Source organism: Lupinus angustifolius, chromosome LG02 (genome assembly GCF_001865875.1).
Source record: "Lupinus angustifolius cultivar Tanjil chromosome LG02, LupAngTanjil_v1.0, whole genome shotgun sequence".
Taxonomy (NCBI): Eukaryota; Viridiplantae; Streptophyta; class Magnoliopsida; order Fabales; family Fabaceae; genus Lupinus; species Lupinus angustifolius.
This window is the reverse complement of record NC_032010.1, coordinates 23755077-23777743: the sequence shown is the minus strand read 5'-3', so window position 1 is coordinate 23777743 and position 22667 is coordinate 23755077. Positions and strand designations below refer to the sequence as shown.

Genomic DNA, 22667 nt, shown 5'->3' with positions numbered 1-22667 from the left:
TAGATATAGACCAGAAAAAAGATGATTCCCTTAGTCTTGTGAATATTAAATTTGAGCAGGAGCAGATGAAAGAAGAAACTGTCGACACTGGAAACAGTAACTTTGATCAAAGGCGGAGTCGATTTGATCTTGCTCGCATGATTATTCTACATGGATATCCGTTGACCATGGTTGAGCATGTGGGTTTCAGAGTATTTGTAAAAAATCTGCAACCGTTGTTTGAGCTTGTGACATTGAACAGGGTTGAGGCTGACTGCATCGAGATTTATGAGAAGGAGAAACAAAAGATGAATGACATGTTGGATAAATTGCCTGGGAAAATCAGCCTTGCTGCTGATGTGTGGACTGCTATATGTGGCTCTGAGTATTTATGTTTGACAGCAAATTACATAGATGAATCATGGTTGTTAAGGAGGAGGATTCTAAATTTTATCATAATTGATCCTTTGCATACTGAAGACATGCTCTTGGAAAATATCATGAGTTGTCTGATGGATTGGGATATTGATCGCAAGTTGTTCTCCATCGTATTGGATAGTTCCACCAGTGATAGCATTAATGTAAGAATCACCGATCGACTTTCGCAAAACAGATTTCTTTATTGTAATGGTCAATTATTTGATATGCGGTGTGCTTCGAATATTCTTAGTGTCATTGTTCAGCATGCTTTGGAAGCTGTGAGTGAAATAGTCAACAGGGTTCGAGAAAGTATTCATTATATTAAAAGTTCACAAACAGTATATGAAAAGTTCAATGTGATGTCTAAAGAGGTTGGGATCACGAGTCAAAAGTGCTTATCTATAGATAATCCACTGCAATGGAATTCCACATATTCAATGCTCGAAGCTGCCTTAGAATTCAGGGATGTTTTTATGCTTTTGCAAGAAAATGACAATGGCTACACAATTAATTTATCTGATTTAGAGTGGGAGAGGGTCACTGCCATTACTAGCTACTTGAAACTTTTTGTTGAGGTTACGAATGTTTTCACTAGGAGCAAGTATCCAACCGCAAACATATATTTCCCCGAGCTCTGTGATGTTAAGTTGCATTTGATTGAATGGTGCAAAAATTCAGATGAATATATTAGTTCTTTGGCATTAAGAATGCGAAGCAAGTTTGATGAATATTGGGAAAAATGTAGCTTAGGGTTGGCAGTTGCAGCCATGTTAGATCCTAGATTCAAGATGAAATTGGTAGAATATTACTATCCACAAATCTATGGTAGCACTTCTGCTGGTCGCATTAACGAGGTTCTTGAGGGTGTGAAGGCTCTATACAATGAACATTCAATCTGCTCTCCATTAGCTTTTGATGATCAGGGTTTGGCCTGGCAAGTTGGCAATGGTCTACTTTGCTTACCCAGTTCGGAAAAGAACTCAAGGGACAGACTTATGGGATTTGACAAATTCCTCAATGAAACTTCTCAGGGTGAAGGTGGTAAATCTGATCTAGACAAGTACTTAGAAGAGCCTCTTTTTCCGCGCAATGTTGACTTCAGCATATTAAATTGGTGGAAAGTCCACACTCCCAGGTACCCCGTCTTATCCATGATGGCACGAAATGTATTAGGAATTCCAATGTCAAAGGTTCTTCCGGAGTTGGCATTTAACAATAGTGGCAGAATCCTTGATCGCGATTGGAGCTCACTTAATCCTGCTACTGTCCAAGCATTGATGTGTTCACAAGATTGGATAAGGAGTGAATTGGAAAATTAAGAGTTGCTTTTCCCCTGCAGTATAACCCTGCATGTCAATTTTGTTAGAAGTATCACCCTTGTAAGTTGGATCTTCTACATGTCAACTTTCATGACCCTTTGTATTTCACATTCTGTTTGGCTTATAGCCTTATGCAACTTATATAGTTGATTTTATGACTTTCTTTGACAGCTCTATGTTTTTATTAGTTACTTGTTTTAGTAATCTGTGACTTGTGAGGCACGGCAAGAGACAATCATCTATGTACATTTGTCTGCTTAAAGGCCATTCTTTAATCTCTAGTATACAATTTCTTCAATATCTGTCTACTCTCTCAATATATTGAGCATTGCTTAGCCTTTTTATTTACCTTAATTAAATTTAAAAGGAATAATATACAAGCATCACATAATTATTAACACTTGGTATCTTCCATTGCCTCTAGGTTGTGCAACCTCTAATTTGCAGTCCACAATAACTCTTAGGTATGTTAACTGTGAAATACATGATTCTGGTGTTTTGTCTAATTAGGATCACAAGTCAATAGGGTTCTGTACAATTTTGAAAGCTGATTGGAGAAATAGATATGTTAACTTCCAATGTTATAATCACTAATAAAAAAAGTTTTTTGCTTTGGAAAATAAATACAAAGATATAGATGAGATAAGATTTTCTTTTGTGCCTACAATAATAAATAAAGATTGTCTTTGATGCATATTGTACAAAGAAAATGAGAAACTAGAAAGAAGCCAATTTCCCTTTCCTTTTAGGACCTGAACAAGTAAACAGAACTAAAAATCAATGTAGCAATGCTACAAGTATACCATTAATTCCTTAGACCAATCACTCTCATGTGTGGGTAATGTTATTCACATTTATAGTGTTACTTGTTTCCTTTAAAATCATGTCAATAGTAAGTGTTCATAAGCTTCTTATCTATAAAGCTTGACTTTAAAGATCAGATTAATTACCCTTCCATTTATGGAACAAGTGTTGTATTGATGGTTGAAATCTAAGCCTTCATTTTTTAGGTTCAAGCATAAATATCAGGTTCTAGTTGTGGTCCTCACCTAATCAATCCTTCACCTAGTTGCTTTCATCATTTTGAATTGTGGTTCCCAACTGTTAACAATTCATGATCACAATATTGCTATTATGTGCTACACTTATAGATTGTGTCTCCATATTATAGATTATGGTCCACATCAACTATTAATTTCTATGATTATGATTTATGAATCACAAGATGAGAAGAGCCATGTCAATTTTCATGTATTAAGACCAAAAATATTAAAACAATTTGCTTTTATGAGAAAAAGGATCGTGCATTGAATATCAGTATATCATCAATTTTTCATGTATTAAGATTATGAATGATATGTCAAAATAGTGTATAATTTTTTTAGTATAATATACACGGTAAGTATAAAGGTTTATATGTACTTAGTACATTATCTATCATTTATTGATATTACTTTTTTGAAAAATAATGATAATTAAATATGAATGATGGATGATATACTAATAATATATAAAACTCATACACTTTCGGGCGGTGAATATACTTTGCTTTTGTTTTCTGGCTTGGGGCATGTACATGAATCTTGGGGACCTCTTTTTTTCTTTGGCTTCCCATTTTTCTCCAACAAAGTAATTATTGGTTTTTCACTTATACATTCAATTTGTCACACGGTTGCTCTTATCTATAAAGTCAGGTTTGAGTTATGTGAAATATGTTAATATTTTCTCATTGGAGTTAATTTTCAATAGAGTACGTCATGCACATATCATCATTACTTTCTCTTTGAATTGTTTATCATAGTTTGTCCATATTGAGGAATATGTTGGTACAAGTATAGAACCAATATATAAATTTACATCCATTATCTTCAACTAAACAAGTTGGGTTTATTCAAGTGTGAAGTCCCACATTAGATATGCGGGAAGGGATGAAAGAGTTTATAACAAGGAAATGCCCATGAAATAATGCCTTAAGGTTTTGGTTCAAGACGTGGTGTCTCACAATTAAGGAACCATATCCAATATGTATCATTAGTCTCTGCCGCATTGATGACAATATTAATGGTAAAATGGTTGTACCTTCCAATGACCAACCATTTCTGTTTTCATGTACCTTTTTTTCTCTCTTTGAGGAATGCATTTGTTATCTAATAATGTTCTATTTAGTTTATGAACTGTTGTATGGTTTATATACGTATAGAACTAACTATATAATTTAGCATGCATGGTTGAGAAATTTTGAAGGAAAATGTTTTTGGCCATATAAATTCCAGACACCATGATTACAAGGTAGGTATGAAGGAATAATTGCACTTATCAATATATGGGTTATTGTCAAACCCCTTTCCTAGTTTGAACAATATGTGGTCCTCAAAAGAATAAATTTTAAGGATTAAATTTCCTTCTATAATGTCATGTCACCTACAACATAGAATGTAGCCTTAATAATGATTAATGGATATTAAACTGATTCAGAACGTGTGAAATAATGGGCAAGATTTGAATCAAAAGTGTAGGAGAAATGTATATGTAGCTAGAGTATCAAATGCATTATGAGAGAGATTAGGAAAAGTGTATAATGAAAATGGACCATTCATCACTAAGCTACTTGGTCTAATAAGTAGCTAGGCTTTCTCGAAATATCTATAAACATTATTGCTAATAAAAAATCTATAAACATTGTGGCCAAAAGAAGGATCTTGTTGCTTTTAGTGAAGTAAAAACGTGAATGGGAATCCAAGAGATTGTTACTTATTCTATAGGGAGATTGTCACTTATCCTATTTGCTTATCATACTACTAACTAATTGGTAATAATAGTCAAGTAAAATACCATTACATGAAGTAAATGGAGTATTTTGTGTTTATGTTGGGTATTCCAATTTGAAGAAGAAGTTGCTCATTTTATAGAAATGGAAATGGAAGAATTAAAGAGAAACTCATAATCATAATATATTAAAGTTTTGAGTTAAAGATGTGACGTAGAACATTTACATGTTTATAAAAAATATTTGGAGCTAAGCTTCTTTATATAGTTCTACAATATTCAAGAAATTATAGTTTTAAAAGTTATTAAAACTATAGTTATTAAAAAAGGAATTTATAGTTTTAAAAGTTAGTTTTCAGAAAAAGTGTTTCATGTAGTGGCATAAGGAGATGTAAATTAGAAATATAAATATCAATTATTAGAGGTAATATATATAAATAAAAGAAATAATAATGATAAATTTGAATACTTGAGCATTACGCCAATATAATTTCTCCTTTATCCACTTTTTCTTAGGAGTAAATAAAAGTTAAAACCAATAACAAAAAATATATTTCTGGATAGCTGGTGTAGAATTTTGATATTAGCAATTTATATGATTGTAAAGTGGAGTGAACCAATGTTATAATGATTGATAATCTTATCAATGTTTTTCTTTTTCATTTTTTCCTTCGATCTTAAAAGTTATGGATTGTTTGTTGCTTTTTACTTCTTTTTTTATTTTTTGAATTTTTAAATCAATTTGGTTTTATGCCAATAAAGTTGATTATGAAGGTTATATACTTTCTACAATAATTGGTGGAAAGATATAGAAGAAACAAAAGAGACTTGCATATCACAAAAGGGTTATTATTAAACTCATACTTATTCATATTGGTCTTAAATTCCTTACCTAGCATATCAAGAAACCAAAAACTTGTATCACAATGTATACTTTTCATGGAGGATATTATATTAGTTGGAGACTGGAGAGAAATGAACTAAATGCTAAACTAAAAGGATGAAAACAAAATTTAGAAACACACTGCTTTCAAATATGTCTAATTGTAAGTTTAGTAAGATACAAATAGACCTTATTGTTGAGATAAAAATTGAAGATGAATGATTATGATGTATGAGCGCTTGAATTTGAGTGTTTTATCAATTAGGGGTATGATTCACTGAAGTTTCTGGTCACACTGTGTGGTATGATGCAATATCTGTAACACTGGTGTGAAGCATATAAAAAATATACATGCCTCCAAATTTATAACTAAAAATATATAATCAACTATTAATTTAAGTTTTCTGGTGTAAAAAAACTAGGTTGTGTATTTGAGTTGAAGTACCCTTATACTTCCTTACTAAAAGAAATTGTATAGATAAATAAAAAATTCTTAATTTGAGTGAGTATATAATATACAAAGTTGATACTTAAGAATTATCAAATGGTTTAGCGAGTCTTTGAAAACTTGGAGGGTTTGAACTAGGAGAAAGATGAAGCATATATTTCATATAGATTGTATTATTAAAATAATGGTAGTATAGTAAAAATAAAATACTTGGTGTGGAGGAAACAAATATAGATTGTGTAAGGTAAAAGTCCAGAACTCAAAATCCAAGAAACAAATATGCCTCTCACTCTCATGGCATTATAATTTAGTGCTTTCTCAATTTTTGGGTTCATGTCTTTCTCATTCAAATTGAACCAAACCACACATCACCAAAGTCACTTTCAAAAGGACCCTTTTATATATGGAACCATCGCCTTTTCCCCATGAAGAAATGAATGGTTTATATTAGAGCTTCAAAGATGAATACAAAGTACACCCTTCTATCCCTTTATTCTATAGCTCATAAAATAACATAATTAAGGAGTTAAATTATTGAATGATCCAACCAATAATATAGGGTATGAATAAAACAACATGTATTGCTAATACCTATTAGATACCATCAATTTATTACATTCATGTCATTAAAATAGCTATTTCAAATGGAGAATAAAACCTTCATTAAAATTATTTTAAATATCTGAATTTTGATTTATTGTGTCATGTCTATCAGAATTCATACATTAGTATATGCAAGTATTTTTCAACTTGAATAAAACTTGTTGATGCATATCCAGAAAATGGTTATGCAAACTGAAAATTTTGGTAAAAGTAAATTTGATGAATAGAACTTATGTTTGATAAAATGATATTGTTTGAATTTTGTCATTTAAACTCACATTTAGATATGTCAAATTGAGATTTGCCCTCAATTTTATTATATAGTTATCTTTCCGTTTGTCATAGAAGTTAAATTTTTGTTTGAGATTTGAATTTTAGAGGGGAATGAATGGAAAAGAAATGTGTAGAAGTCAAATATATTTCATGGCTCTTAAGCCTTTCTTTTCTCTTCCTCGATACTAACATACTAACATTTGTCTATAAAAAGATGCCAATATATCATTTTTAAGAAATTAGTAAAATTATTAAATTAAAATCACAATCTACATTAATAATCAAATACAACATATTTAGTTAACACAATTACTAGATATTGAACATCCAATTATGTATAATTTTTGTTGCAAAATCATTAAACTAAAAATATATAAAAATAACTTGTTAATGATAATAAATAAGATGAGTGGTAGTTGGTATAATCACTGATAAATTTTCAGACCATCATGGGAAAAGTGGTATTTGAAGTGGTTTTGTTAAAGAGAAAATGAATAAATTTTCATAATTTATCGATGGTTGAAGGGTCTATTATCATTCCATAAATACATGTCTGCTAGGCCATTCTCCCACTTCCATATTTTGCATCCATTAATTCAGCTGAGTTGCAAGATAAGACACTATAGGGCTAGAAATAATAGTGCTCTTTAGAAGAGGTACAACTTATAAGCTAAGATAGTGAGAACCCTTTTCCTCCTTCTTTTTCTTATTCAATTCCTCTAACTCCATCTTTGATCATCATCTATATTCATAGTTAATTAGTCCAGAAATAATAGCTTGAGTAAATAAAAAACAAGATTATATAAAATCCTCCTTTTTCTTCATGTCATTTTAAGAAAGAACACAAATTATTTTAGCTTATTTGGTTAATGGTTTTGCTTATTTAATTTCATCATTGAAGTGACAATAATATCAACTATATTTTTTGTTTTTTTGCTTTGTTTTGGTGATTACTCTCAGCTTTCAGCCATGGAGTTTGATCCAAATATGGAAGCAGAAACAGAAGGGTGTTCTTCTAATCAGAAAAAAACTGGAAGAGGGAAAATAGAAATCAAGAGGATCGAGAACACAACAAATAGGCAAGTTACTTTTTGCAAGCGCCGCAATGGGTTGCTGAAGAAAGCATATGAATTATCAGTATTGTGTGATGCAGAAGTTGCTCTTGTTGTTTTCTCTAACCGTGGCCGTCTCTATGAATATGCCAACAACAGGTTCTTCCTTCTCTTACACTACTCTCTTTCTACATCATTTACATTACTTCAACAACATATATATAATTAATTTCCCTGATCTATGAATTTAATGACATGTTAATGCTTTATGTTTTGTTATTGAAGTTGTTTCTGTTGGTGTGTCTATATACATATTATAAAGGTCCATTAATTATATCAGGGTATAAGACTACTATGTTATTATGGACATGATTGGATCGATTAAGCTTTTGATGTTATATGAAGTAGTTTGAATATCATATAATTTTATTCTCATTTGAATACTTATCTTTCTTTTCCCTCTATGAGCTTTGAAGAATATTATATTCACTACCTGTTGCACTTTTTTGTGTCTTCCCAATGGGTTTTCTTTCAAAGATTTGCAGATCTGAGTAAGCAATAGAAATAGATGTTAAGGTGCAAGAGTATAAAGTATATAGAAGGAGGTGAAGAAGAGTAAGAGCTTTTATTAATTAGGGTTACAAAGATTCACACCCTTGTCAACTCTCTCTCTAATTTCTCTATACATGTTAACAATCAAATCTTAAAAGGTCTGCAACATAAAGCTGTCATGCACTCAATAAACACAATTTTTCATCAGTTTTTCTTCATCTCTTTTGACTTTTCCTTAATACCACTTAGTACTTACTTGTCAGCAAAACAGTGACATAACACAAGCAAGCTCATCCAATAGGAGTTAGGGTTTCAAGTTTTCACTTGTCACACTTCAATCATTTCAATTCTAAGACTGTAAAGTGGTGCAAAACTGCTAATCTGGATTATCTTAAAAATAAAATTAATAATTTAAAAATATTTTTGGTTAGGTTTTTCTCAATGGATCTAATTAAGAACCAATTAATCAAATATTAGGGTTTCTGGGCTCAAATGGGTACAGATCTCTTTAAAATTGAAACATTTCTTAATTAAAGTTGTATCTAGAGGTTCATGGCTGTCAAAATTTCGTTCCCCACTTTCATAAATTTTGTCCTTTACACAGTGGAGAATTAATCATGCAGCAGTTAGGGTTTCCAAGCCCATAACCCATTGTCTCAAAAGAAATTTCTCTGTTGGAGGGATGCTGAAATATTCTCCACATCTCTCTATTTACCTTTCAATACCTTGAATTTATTGGCGAGAATAAACAAATAAAGATTAAAATTTGGACCCGTTTCTAAATTGTGAATTGAATTTGTTTACATTTATTTCTTATTGTTGTTAAAAGACAAATAAGTTGCAAAATGTGATTTTCTTGACACTTGAGATATGATAACAGTTTTTCACTAAGGACATGAGGTTATTGTCTTCCTTTCCATTAATTTCCTAAGATTTGAAAGAAGTTATATATGATAATGCATGTTTAGATATTAATATTCTTTCTTTGTTCTGTGATTTCTGATTTCTGATTTCTGGTTTCTGGTTTTGATACCTGGAATAGCTAAAGGTAACATCAACATGAAGTCACATATATTCTAAGAATAGAAAAAAGCAAATGACTTCACTCTTTTCATCAAATTTAATTGCTTTCATGTTTGTGGAATAAAGCTTCTCATTCCTGACGTCAATTCCCTTACCTACTCTCAATTATGTGTTTTGGACAATTCAATCAAATGGGAAAGTTACAATTACACCTTCTGAATAATAATACTTACTAGCAATATCTCATTTTAACTATGATATATAATTATATATGTTATATTCTTCAGAAAGAAAGACATAGCATGGCATGCGCATTTCTCAGTTTCACAGATTCGGTAGTTCACTGCTCTGTTGAGTGCTGACACAAACAAACTCTTTTATTTCTTTAGAAACGAAAATACAACAAGAGCAGAATAATGTAAGGGTTTTTGTTGTAATCGAGAAATAAGAAAATAGGGTAAGAGTATTTGCATATATATATATGTCCAATTGTCCATAATAATTTTTACATGCAAATATCATTTTCATTTGAAAAAAAAGGATTCTGATATCATGGTTATTACACCATGTGTAAGGACATGATGGGTAAAAGACACATGTTGTCTGAACCTAGGAATACTTATATTTCAGCCAATCACATGCATTGTTGGATCTTGTGTCAACTTGGCAGGAACACAACCAATCAGGTTTGAACCAAGTATTCATGTTTCATATCCTATAATTCCACTAAATGATCTAAACCCTGTGTAAGGTTACATATTTATAGTTTCAGTAATGAGTTTATATAATAAAGAATATGTAAAGAAAAATGAATGAGTAACTTGTTTGTGTTTTTTGTTTAATCATAACAAAATTTCACCTTTGCTTGTATTGTTTGCAGTGTTAGAGGAACTATTGAAAGGTACAAAAAAGCATCTGCTACTTCCACAAACGCAGAATCTGTATCTGAAGCTAATACACAGGTAAATTTATTCAGATAATCAAATAACCTTTAAAAACTAATGTACTTCTTTATATCATGAACATGGATGTTTTTTTTAGAGGACAATAAAGGGAATAAAAGATTTGGAAGATATTTCATAAGTGTATTTTATGACTCTTAAATTTTCTATTACCTCCATCCAATTCACTTATACAAATTACTTTTGGTTAAACCAATTGTGAGGGATTGTATGCATACTTTGTCACTATGAATAATTAACCACTTTATTTGTTATATTCAGTATTCCAGATAAATTTAGTTATTCCAGTGACTAATTTAGTATATATTTATCCTCAATAAGGTTCTTTGTACATAATTAACACTATAACTATTTATCAATCCCAGTTTTATCAGCAGGAGTCATCTAAATTGAAAAGGCAGATCCGAGACATTCAGAATTTAAACAGGTAAAGTACTTTCATCTCTTATATATGGAAGATTTTCATCAAGCTTTTTCTATTAAATTATGAAACTAATGAGTGAATTTTTCGTTTTTCTTATCAGCATTGAAAACTTTATTAATCAATAGATAAAAATATTAGGAGAACACGTGATATTTCTATCCATAGAATCCTTATAATTAACAAAGAGAAAGACAAAAGGAAAACAAGCATTAATAAGGTTGTAGGAATGTAGAAAAATAAGCTTCATCATCTCCTCTATTTAGAACCTCAAGTTCTCAAAGTTAACTTTGTTCATAATGTGTCAAATAGTCCAAAATTGTGACAAACCAAAAAGCCACCCATAACTGTTTTTTCTTGTTCTCCAACCGTATCATATTTTCATGAGATGCAAAGAGAGTCATTAAATCATTATGAATGATAGATCATAGATGTAAGACCAAATGATAGAGTGAATTTTCATTTGCAGGCACATCCTTGGTGAATCACTTAGCTCTCTGAGTCTAAAGGAACTAAAGAACCTTGAAAGTAGATTGGAGAAAGGTTTAAGCAGAGTTAGATCTAGAAAGGTATTGTTATGAAAAACTAGGGGATCAATCAGTTAAGAAAAACTAGCTACAAAAATATATAATTTCATATGAATCATATATATGCTTTGCCTTGTATTGTGACAATATATATTAACTTTCTTGCAAGTTAGAATCTCTTTATTCCTTTGGACTAATGTGGACACTCAATTTCTTGCAGCATGAAACATTGTTTGCTGACGTGGAGTTCATGCAAAAGAGGGTACTCATAATTTCCTTCAAAGTTATTACATTTCTTTATATATTACTATTACATTTCAGAAAATAGTTATGACTTCCAAAATAGTCTTCAAATATGGTATCAAACATTTACTAGATCAAAAGTTATAACTGTTAGTCAAAAAATGTCTTTCATTAATGTAGTAAAGCATAGGTGATAGGTGATAGGTAATATAAATGAAAGAAAGTCATTTTTTTATTACTACATTATATTCTGTTAATTAGAAAGAAAATCACTTTTCTTGGATGAATGTCAACATTTATGTTATATGTTATACAACCAAAACTCAACACCTAATGTGATAACATATTGTAGAATCATGTTTTTTCTTGAAAGGTGAGGAGAGACACAAAAAATACTAATATAATAAGAAAGTGTATTGAAGTAGATTTGTATGATGTATGTGTTGAAAGTGACTGTATAAATATTAGTGTTCTATGTTCTATACTCTTATCTTAAATGCAAATGGAAAATATCAATTACCATATAAGCATTTCTAAACTCTTCCAAATTTTGTGGAAATAATTATATGGGTAGTTAAACCTTTTCTAATACATGTGTACTTATTACTGCAATGTGCAGGAAGTTGAGCTACAAAACCATAATAATTTTCTGCGAGCTAAGGTATCTCTGGTTACCTCCATAACACAAATATATACCAAGAATCAATCTCAAAAATCACATAAAATTTTCATGCCATTAATTAGTTGGTGGATTATGTAGATAACTGAATATGAGAGAGCACAGCAACAGCAACAAAATATGGTGCAGCAGGGAAATGTGTGCGAGACCATAGCATCACAACCATATGACAGGAATTTCTTCCCAGTAAATCTCCTAGATTCCAATCATCAATATTCCCGTCAAGACCACACTGCTCTCCAACTTGTGTAAGTAGTAGTACAGATCGATGTTTTGTGAATGAACATGATTTATAATAAAACATTATGTTGTTGTTCAATCCATGTAGCCGATCCTAGTGTGATTAAGGCTGAGTTGTTGTTAGGTTGGGTTGTTGTTGTTAGTTTTAATATATCTCTGGATGTTATGGAAGCTCTAGATATAATATATGTATTGTTGAAAAATAAAAGTAGAAACCATTTGGCCAAAGTATTTGATGTAAGGTTAAGTAGGAACTTCCAGCAAGTGTGACACTACTGTCACTACTATGTATAATATTATTATCATATCTAACAAAATTACATGTATTGACCACATATATATATATATGTTATCAAACTTCCTCTTTTTTATGTATGAATCTATCTCCTATAATATATTTTATGAGCAAATCATTCTTATCATTTCTATTTTCTAATAAAAATCAATAACCTGTACCAAAAACATTGGTCTAATTAAGAAAATAATGTGCATATGTCCTTACTCTTGATATTATGCTAACTTATATAACCATTAAGCAATCATGCATGCATTGTATAAGTTGTTTAAGCTTGAAGGGATAGACATTAGGTAAATTTGTGAATGCTTTGGAAGATTTAAATCCTTCTCAAATGTTCAAACAACTTAATTAGTCTGCAACAATGGAAGTAGTGCAACTAATAATTAAATCATTAGGAAAAGATTTGAAGAAAGGGGGAATGTTCATACCTTTTCTGATGCCTCATTTACTATATAGTTGATGATTTTGCTTGATGGGTATACTAACCAATTTGATATAATTTTCTCACTTATTTGTTCACCTTTGGATGCAGCTGATAAGATAGAGAGCTGTTGGAAATTGTGGCACAACCTTTCCTATGGAGAGCATTTCCTTTACTGAAGTTCTTCAAACTGAAAACTAGAAAAAGCACCATTATTTGACACCTAAACTTCATAAATATTGTTTAATCTTTCAATAATTAAGACCTAGTTTTTATTCCCTCCTAACTAGTATTATTTGTATGTGTTTGGTTGAGCCTACTAGCTACTATACTGTAAAATGCATGCATGATTAAATATGTTCTCAGATTAGTATAAATGAAAAGGTTGGGGTTTCTGCATAAAGGGACTTCAATATTGTAATTTATTCTTGGCCATGACACATTATATTGGTGCTTTCTTTCTGAGTTCTAGCATTTTCTGCATGATATATAAAGTTCATTCATTGGTTGCATTTTTTATCTCAACATTGTCTCATATGAGAAAGAAAATTACATTTCAGGCATGTTTGTTCCCTCCAACATATATGAATTGCATTTGTAACCCAAATAGGCCTTTATGCTGGATTGCTTTAGAAAGTCCTCAGCTTCATGCAACAACAATGGTTGCCATTATTTGTTCCATGTCTTTTTTAGAATTCAATGGGCTTAAACATTCCAAGAGAATATCATCAATGCTCATTAAATTTAAAATGTAAAATATTGAATGATTTGTGAGAAAGGCTAAATCTAATAAAAACATGTAGAACTGTATAAAAATGCTAAATAAAATGTGAAATATTGAATGATTTGTGATAAAGGTTAAATATAACAAATATTTGAGTAACAGATAATACAATATATAAATTTAAGTTTTTTACAAAATCACAATCTATTAATAAACAGAATTCTAACAGATTTATTATGAAAAGGTGTCACTGCTTTTTTACAATTTAATGGATAACACAATAGTAATTAGAAATAGGATTTAATATGTATACATTGTTTCAATGTAAGTGATTTTTATACTGTCAGCAAATCTCCATCATTCATATATTTGCTAGTATTGACTTTCAAACAAAAGTATTATAAAACAATGGTGAATAATGTGCTGACAGTGTAAAAACTTTACACTGTTAATGCATAGATTTTAAACTCTTAGAAATATAGCATATGATTAATTTATGTGAAGTACACAATTTTGTTTTTTAGTAATTGCATCATACAAATTTAACCTTTGCTGGTCGGCAAAATACATTAATTGTATATTTAAACTTCCTTTTACCTACAACATGTATGCTACTTTTTTTACATAACATTATTATAGTTTGTAAACAATTTTCCAATTCACTCACTTACCAGTTACCACCACTATCACTCTCTTCTGAGTAGTACTAATTAGAAAACATAGAACACAAATCATAAATGCTGTTGGGGCCTTAAGATATGAACTACTCAACACTTCATCACACGTGATAATATTGCAATAGGCTTTTCATTCTATGGCATGGTCCACTGCCCAAGGTAGATGCCATGGACCACACATATGGCAGGTCTGTGTGCCAAAACCTCGATGGCAAAGAATCATCTCCGATACTAGAGAGACATGTCATTTTTGCATTTAGAGGTAAATGTATCATATCGTATTGTTTTTTCCTTTTATTTTAATACATTTAGCGCTCCGATACTTGAGAGAATCCTAATACATTAACAATTGGGAGCCTTTACCAAATCAATCAATGAGGTAATACAAATTTATCAGAATAGAGATGCAATACAAAATATACAACTAAAACAACATATCCCTTTAGAAAAGCAATTAATTTGCTGTAGGAAATTATAATTGATTAAAGAAGAGTATGAATTAATATTTGAGAGAGTCAATAACCTCACCCTTTACAATATTGTTACATAACACAACTGAGTATATCTTTCTTAAAACTGTAGCTACTGCTTCTTCTAACATGGTATTGTGTAGTAACATTATCTATTTGCTATTTATATGGACATGGAACAATGTTTTGATACTATACTGTGCAGAGCAAATGAGTCAGAGACTGAAGGCAAAACCTTCTTCCCTCTGATCTAACACAGTATCACTTGTTCAATTTCAAAATGAATATTGGAATTAATTTGGGACAAGTTTATCTCTTCAAGCTATAACCCTACATCTTCTAACAAACTTATCAGAGAAATTTACATATCTAATCCATAAATTTCGAACCTTTGGTATACCAATCTCAAGCCATGGCTTTGCAGGGCCATTGAAATGAACAACAGCAGCAGCTTCCAATCTCTCTATGCTAATTTCTTCATACTGATGGCGATAACCTAAATCGGTCACAAGCCATGATGAATCTATAGGATGGACTTGACCCTCAAAAGCAATCAAGGCAGGTGGAAGCACTCCAGGATACCATAATCCCAACCCAGACTTGACATTCTGTGTGAAATTAAATAATTTATACAGTTAATAGCATCACACAATACCATTCAAGATAAAGAATTAAATCACTGCAATATTTTTCTCTCAATGAACATTTTCATATGATTTGAAACAAGTTTCATTTCTATTTTGTATGGTTTAGAAAACATAAAGCAGTTCTAACTTCAGTGATAGTATACAGTTAAGGAAAAATAATTCAGTGCTTGAGACTAATTAATTCTTCCTTCATGCTTCTCATAGTCCAAAATGATACTTTATGGACATTTTAAATCACTGGTGTTCTTCTTCATCAAGAATATGAGACGCCCTTTTGAAGGGCAAATGTGAAGCTAAACATTGTTTTACTAGTTCCAACTTGGTGCATATGGAAATTTGTCAGAACATATTTTTTGAGGGAATGAAGCTAACTTCATTAAGCACATCAACATATACTTACAAGTCTCAACCAGTGATGGTAGGTCTCAGTAATATTTGTTCTCCGCCAAGCTTGAAGATCAAATACATTCATACCATAGGTCCATGCACACAGATCACTAACAAAGTTGGATGATATAAAAGGATGTGAAAAGTTCAAGAAGTTGGCATATTTATTTCCATAGCAGCAACCGTCCTCACACCAAGATTTGAACACTGAACCACTGACTTTGCCATTAAGATCTAGTTCCCACAATGAAGATATGTCATGCTGTACTACAACATCATCATCCAGAAATACCACCTTGTTGAGATCTGGAAACAGCTGTGATGGTACCAAAATCAGATTATGATACAACCATCATCAAGCATGTAAGTAACAAGATGGACGGTCCGTGTACACAGGTGTAGGCAATCTTTTACTTATATCTATTTTTAGCCGTTGATTTTATATTACTATTTCTGTAAGCTATTTAAACAGTTGGATGAAAATAGGATCGATAGCTAAGATGGAGTGTAGTAAGAAATCACCTACACTAGTGTAAATCCATCCCTTCTTGAGTAATAATATTTTCATACTCTTTTCTTACACTACTTGCTTTAACTTATAAATACTTCGTAATCTGTTGTCATCAGTTGTGAAGCCGTAGTTTTTAATCAATTTTTACAATGTATGGGGTGAGGAGATAGATATTACCTCAGGTAGATAGATACGGAGATGATTCAATAACGAAAGGGTGCTGGGCCCTAAAGCTTCCAAATATCTGTTAAGCTCTTCACCATCATGGAGGTCATTTTCTATATAATTGTTGTAATAATGCTTCCAAATTAAATGATTAGTTTCCAGCATCTCTTTAACACCAGCATTTGCTTCTTCAGACCAATCATAGTGGTGTAATCCCCTAACTTCAACAACTGCTGATTTAATTGTGTTGATAGAAAACCAAGCATGCATTGCAGTATAAGTTTTCTTGTCTGTAACAATATGAAAAACTAATTTTTCAGGGTTGGCTGAATTTTCAACAGTTGAGGCTACAACAACAGAGGCAGCAAGGACATTGTCAGTAAAGAGAACTAGGTGGTGAAAGGTGGGGTCAACAAGGCGAGAGGCATATTCAGGAGGAGGTAGACGAGAACGGGCCATGGCATTTACAGCGTATTCTTCAGCCAACTTCAGAGAAAGACAATGTAGACCTTTAGGAAAACCATGTGAAGCTAAATGCCAAGAAACTGACTCCTGCTTCTTGGCTGATTGCACCTTGCGTTCCATCTGCAAAAACTGCATATGAACATTCAAGAAATAGCATGTTTGGTCAGAGAACTAAAACTTCACGAACTCGAGAGGTTTTGATTATGATATGATCTTCTATAAATGAAAGATAAATGATATTCTCGTGATTTGAAGTCGAATGTTATGTTGCAAATGCATGATTGTTGAAACTTAATTCCAAAAAAGGAGTACAAGCCAAGATGATAAATTGTAGGTAGAGTCAAGTCTCAAACACAGTCTAACATGAAACCAGTTCAATCTCTAATCTTTTAAGACTTTGACTGACCTGCTCTAAATTTAAAAACACCTGTGGACATATGTAAGGAAACAAATAAATCCGCCTTCTAGTACCTATAAAATTGCATTATCTAAGAATCTTTGAAATGAAAATTCAAAACTATTGAACCAAACCCTGGTACTAATACAGATCACACACATGTATGTGAGTATAAGCAGTACTCAAACCCACCATTACATTGTAATTACATCCTTGAACCAGACAACTGTTTAATGCATTCTGAGAACACATACATCATTCTGCAAAATGACACAATTTTTCCACTCAAACATATGAACCAATGTCAAGCCCTCACCTTTATAACATCTAAAAGGCTGATAACATAAAAACTATCATTTTGAAAAATAAATATCATATCGATCGTGCCAATCCAGATTTTTGGATGAATTTCATGTGATAACTAACTAATATATAACAATTGCTAGTACGGTACTACTGAATTTTAGACACTGATTTTTTTTGTTGCTTGCCTGTTTTATCCTTTTTTTCGCAGAGTTTAAAGAACCACTTGAATTTGATTTATTCCAAGACAATGCAACCAACTTCTGGAATAATTAATGGTACAAAGGTTTTACGTTCAAGGATGAAAGCTGCTAGGGACAAAATGGTGTTGACTTGGATTCAGAGTCCAGAGCCTCCTAAGCAGAAGAGATAAAGGGAGAATTGGGAAACTTCTTTCTTGTTTTCATTCTATTTATCCCATCTTGGTATTTAACAACCTAGAGAGACAATGACAAAAGTTTAAGGTTCAATGATGAAAGCTCACATCTAGTGTAAGGTTTGGTTTGATTGTTACCCAACAAAAAAAGAATCACAGGGGAAACGAACTAACAAAACATCATTATCATTACTACCTATAAGATTAACTAGCAAAAGAAAACAGAATAAATATTGCTAAAAAAGATTATGTACCATGGCTTTGGTGTTGAAAGCAAATGCCTTAAGGTCTTGTTTTGATGCCATTACATTCACAAGCTCATTGAATGTATCTGCTCCTCTTTCATTAACATTACCATCATTTGCCTCCATTAGCGCTCTGATCAGCTCAGCTCTGAGTTTCTTCATGCATGCACACGCATTACCACCGTAAGAAAACAGAACGCATATACCAGAACATAAAATATGATAAAACTCATATACTGTCATTGCATACATTTTTTCTCATTTATTATTATTATTTTAAAAATGCCAAATAAGGTATCTTACTATATGTATTACAACTTCATTTAAAACACTGTATTGTCCTGTGTTTAATCTAGACTATTTAGTAAGCTGTGTCCATTAATCTCCTTTGGAAAGGTGGTATGTTGATATTTGATAGAAGATTTGAAGAAAACAATTTAGAAAATTAACATTAATAGGAATCTTAAAATATGAGGAAATGTGAGTGTTAGTTTTAGAAAGAATGTCAATTTTAGATGTAAAATAACTTTTGTCCTACTCCCTCTCTTCTCTTATTCTTTTCATTAATGGTATTTTTTAAAACTTTATCATGTTCTTAGAAATGTTTTATTTTAATCAAACAAATGGATAAGGAGACACCTTTGTTAGTATCAAAATAATATCAAACCTAAAAAATGTAAGTTATGTCCGTATCCGATTCTAAAAATCATGTGTGATTTATTTATTTTCAAGCATATTTGACCAAACCTGATATGTATGCATGCATACGTTTTCTATATTAAAATTTAATGTTAATTTTTATTATATTTATTAGGTAAAATTTTATTTGTTTGCTTAGACAAAAAAGTTAATAGTATACAAAATCATATTATTCCGTATAAGATAAAAAAAATAATTTTCCTTTTGTCAAATCATTCTCTACAAATTATCCTCCTCATTCCTTAGGATGTCACGTGTTCAAATATTATTGCTTATGTTTTGTAAAATGTTATATCTTTTTTTATAAATTTCTGTAAAAATCTCCTTACTTACTTTGATGGTAACATGTTACTGACAAAAATAAATCAACTACCAATGAGAAAAATGTCATTTTGTCTTATGAAGAAATGTTAAGTCCATCACTCCAAGTGTGACAGGATTTATAGACTAATATGTTAGGGAGATTTATTTATTTATTTCATTTTTCATTTAATTATTTTATTTCCATGATAAACATAAGCTGTGTGAGAAATGCTCTGCGACCTTTTCCTATTTTTCCTTTCTTTGACACTCCCATTGGAAGGCCTTTTTACGGGCCTTCAGATTAAGTAGCAGCTATAGTTACAATAATTTCATAAATTCAATATTATAATTATTAAATCCACTTGCCTTTCATTTAGTTATTTCTAAGTTTCAAGACATTTATTTTTCATTATTATCTTAATATTTCAAATTATATGAAAACTATATTTTTTTGTGCTCCAAGAATGTCTTCCTACTAATAATCAGGATTAATCACTTTCCAGGTGGAAAGATGATAGAATATTTTCTTTCGAATTATAGCAATTGAAACCACTTTTATAAAAAATTAAAAAAAAAACTGACAAAATGATTAATCAGATTTGCATTTATATTTTAAAAAGGATATAATGTGGAGAATGGTGGTCATCTATAGAGAAAAGAGCTCAAATTTAGAGGGTATTTATTTGACATAATTTTGCTAAAAAGGGTCATTAGGGACTAAATATGCATAATTCTATTGTTGATGGTGTTTGATAAAGTTTTAATCATAATCCTAAAATTGTTTTTATAAATATACACATAGTTCTTTAACTTTATTTTTTATCATTCGGACTATCTAATTATTAATAACTTGAACCAAACACGTTCTTAGTCGGAGGATTATAAAGTTTCTGGTGGTTACAAGTTGAAAATTGAGAGCTGATAAATTAGTTGATTAAATCAAACATGTTCAAAATTAGGTGACTAAATCAAACATAATGAATATTCGTTGATTAGCTTCTTCCTATGTTAAAATAAAATTAGTATATAAGTTATTGACTTATATGACTGTAACGTATTAACTCCATTTATTAAATACTAGCATATAACGTATTTATTTTTGCCACATAAACTAGTTGAACAATTTATAAGCTCCTTTGTGATATTACTAAACAAACCAAAAATCATGTTATGTGATAAGCTACCAAGGAATATTGTCAAATTAACTTTTATGTGGGGTTTTTTTCAATATCATGTTTTGTACCCGTCTATCTGAAATTTACTATCAAACAAATATTAGTAATTTTTTATGATAACTATAAATACTTTTATAATCTCTAATGAAAATGAATTTTTTTTCGTAATTCGAGTGGTAAAATCTCAAAATCAATTTTCAGGTAGAGAAAGTAAATGAATTACACCAATCATACTAAAGAGGCACTCAATTTAAGAAGAGAAAGTAATAAATGAAAATAGAATGAATTATCGCAAAATAGCATAAATGAAGTTTGTAATTGGAGTTGGAAGACTTACCATTGTTGTGTCACCATTGCTGAAAAACCTCCATCCTAAGCAATCTGCAATAAATATTAAATAAACAAAATTATAAAATACTTCAAAATTATCATCATGAAATTTTCATTCAACATATTAAATGATTTCTTTTAAAATGACACACAAAATTATTTTCTCTATGATTTAATATATATATACTCACTGTGTAAGTATTTTTTACACTATCGACAAATCATGGACAATTATTTTATTATCTACTATTGACTTTCAAAAAAAATAATACATACAAATCAATAATAAATAATATACTAACAATATAAAAAAAATTATACTACCCATTTTAAACTCTTTTCCTTATCCATAAAATCGGAACAGCCACATTTGAATTTGCCTATCAGAAGACAAGTATTGAAAACAAGACCCCACTTGTCAGTATGTGGACCCGAAGAGAAAACAAAATCAGCCACAAACAAACATCTTTTTATTTATTTTTCAGAAATAAATAAAAAAACTGAAAATAAACTATGAATTCATTTATCATGGAACTCATTTTTCTTCCACAATTTATATTATTCCATGTGTTATCAATTAAGATTATTTATAAAGATATTTTTTTAAAATTAAATCTTTACTTAAATATATATTTTTAACCGATTACAATAAATTATACATTGAATAACATATATGATAGAAATTCAAATGTGTTCCCTTTTGTATTTGGTACTCTAGCTGTACACTGAAAATCATATACCTTGTTCTTCCAATCAGAGAAAATAAAATTGACTGAATACCAAAAAGAACTTGCCACTAATTTCTATATCGGATTAATATAGCTAAATCATATCGACTTTTACATAATAATTTATAAAAAAAATAGAATTCGAAATCGAAGAGAAATGTTATTTACCGAAAGATGAACAAATGAAAGAAGAGTCCAACGCCAAAACCGCAACCCTCAAAAAGGCGAAAATCGACAATATCCCTAGCACCACCACCGCCGGAATCACTGTCCGGTTAGAAATCCGGCGTCCAGTAGCAGCAGCAGCCGCCGCCGCAGTAGCAGTGTTCTTAGGTGATCCATTTCCAACTCTCTTTATCCCCTTTGTAGATACATAGAACTTCATCTTCTGAATTCCATTCGTGTCTTTCTCCTTTCTCTAATCCAATCAAACACAAGAGATCTGAACTCTGAAGCTTCACCAATACTTTATACTTTACTGCGTCACTCACACTACTTGGATATTTATATATATATATATATAGTGAGAGAAAAAAGTGGTTATTGAGTTTGTAATGCAATGAGATCACGGGTTTCGAATTTTACTTTGGAATATATTTTCTTGGAGAAAACAAATACCTGACCCGAGATTTTGTTTAAAAAGTAATATGTAACACTTAAACCAATGACCATTTATTATGAGAATTTGATTTGATTATTTATATCATTCGCTAGTTATAAATGTATTTTTTAATTGAGAAAAAGAAAGGCCCGGGAAATGGTTAGAAATTAGATCGAGACGATACAGTGGGAATTATTCTATATGCTACGCGTTTTGTGGGGATTTAAGTGCTTCATACACGCCACTGCTTTTTAACTTTATTTACACTTTTGACACTGTCTCGCCGACACCTCCCTCAACCTAATATATACATTATTTCTCAACGTTAACATAAGTGTAAAAATATATACATAAA

The 22667-nt window shown here is 30.8% G+C and overlaps 3 protein-coding genes across 8 annotated transcripts in view; 2 read left to right on the top strand and 1 right to left on the bottom strand.

Moving 5' to 3' along the window:
* The window catches only part of LOC109341815 (zinc finger BED domain-containing protein RICESLEEPER 1-like), a 5444-nt gene extending 3428 nt beyond the window's left edge, over positions 1–2016 (top strand). For 2 of the 3 annotated variants that reach the window (XM_019579787.1, XM_019579801.1), the window contains exon 3: positions 889–2016. In XM_019579787.1, coding sequence (XP_019435332.1) covers positions 889–1718 — 830 coding nt within the window. In that variant the 3' untranslated portion in view covers positions 1719–2016. Of the gene's footprint in view, positions 1–3 lie in introns of all 3 variants that reach the window. The other variant, XM_019579795.1, reaches the window with a different exon arrangement.
* Positions 7239–13512, top strand: LOC109341794 (agamous-like MADS-box protein AGL5). Of its 3 annotated transcripts, none has more exons than XM_019579779.1 (9): positions 7239–7347; positions 7652–7902; positions 10199–10280; positions 10646–10707; positions 11171–11270; positions 11449–11490; positions 12091–12132; positions 12232–12398; positions 13221–13512. In XM_019579779.1, exons 2-9 carry the CDS (start codon positions 7661–7663, stop codon positions 13222–13224), a joined length of 741 nt encoding a protein of 246 aa, XP_019435324.1. In that variant the 5' UTR covers positions 7239–7347; positions 7652–7660; the 3' UTR covers positions 13225–13512. The 3 variants fall into 3 exon arrangements, with proteins under 3 accessions (XP_019435324.1, XP_019435313.1, XP_019435317.1); XM_019579768.1 differs by having other exon boundaries at positions 7241–7369; XM_019579772.1 differs by having other exon boundaries at positions 7243–7347; positions 7459–7902.
* Positions 14969–22209, bottom strand: LOC109341778 (probable galacturonosyltransferase 15). Of its 2 annotated transcripts, none has more exons than XM_019579750.1 (6): positions 21880–22209; positions 20991–21034; positions 18486–18632; positions 16703–17284; positions 16028–16330; positions 14969–15588 (listed from the first exon to the last, which is right to left on the bottom strand). In XM_019579750.1, exons 1-6 carry the CDS (start codon positions 22094–22096, stop codon positions 15298–15300), a joined length of 1584 nt encoding a protein of 527 aa, XP_019435295.1. In that variant the 5' UTR covers positions 22097–22209; the 3' UTR covers positions 14969–15297. The 2 variants fall into 2 exon arrangements, with proteins under 2 accessions (XP_019435295.1, XP_019435302.1); XM_019579757.1 differs by lacking the exon at positions 14969–15588 and adding an exon at positions 15622–15974 and having other exon boundaries at positions 16011–16330.

What these genes read in the sequence shown, in the direction of transcription:
- LOC109341778 (XM_019579750.1), bottom strand. Translation starts at nt 22,096, where the DNA reads ATGAAGTTCTATGTATCTACAAAGGGGATAAAGAGAGTTGGAAATGGA. An exon ending in CTTTCAACACCAAAGCCATG is followed by an intron (nt 17,285 to 18,485) that starts GTACATAATCTT and finishes GTTCATATGCAG; the next exon opens with TTTTTGCAGATGGAACGCAA. An exon ending in TCCGTATCTATCTACCTGAG is followed by an intron (nt 16,331 to 16,702) that starts GTAATATCTATC and finishes GTACCATCACAG; the next exon opens with CTGTTTCCAGATCTCAACAA.
- LOC109341794 (XM_019579779.1), top strand. Translation starts at nt 7,661, where the DNA reads ATGGAGTTTGATCCAAATATGGAAGCAGAAACAGAAGGGTGTTCTTCT. An exon ending in GCAGAGTTAGATCTAGAAAG is followed by an intron (nt 11,271 to 11,448) that starts GTATTGTTATGA and finishes AATTTCTTGCAG; the next exon opens with CATGAAACATTGTTTGCTGA. An exon ending in TGGAGTTCATGCAAAAGAGG is followed by an intron (nt 11,491 to 12,090) that starts GTACTCATAATT and finishes TGCAATGTGCAG; the next exon opens with GAAGTTGAGCTACAAAACCA.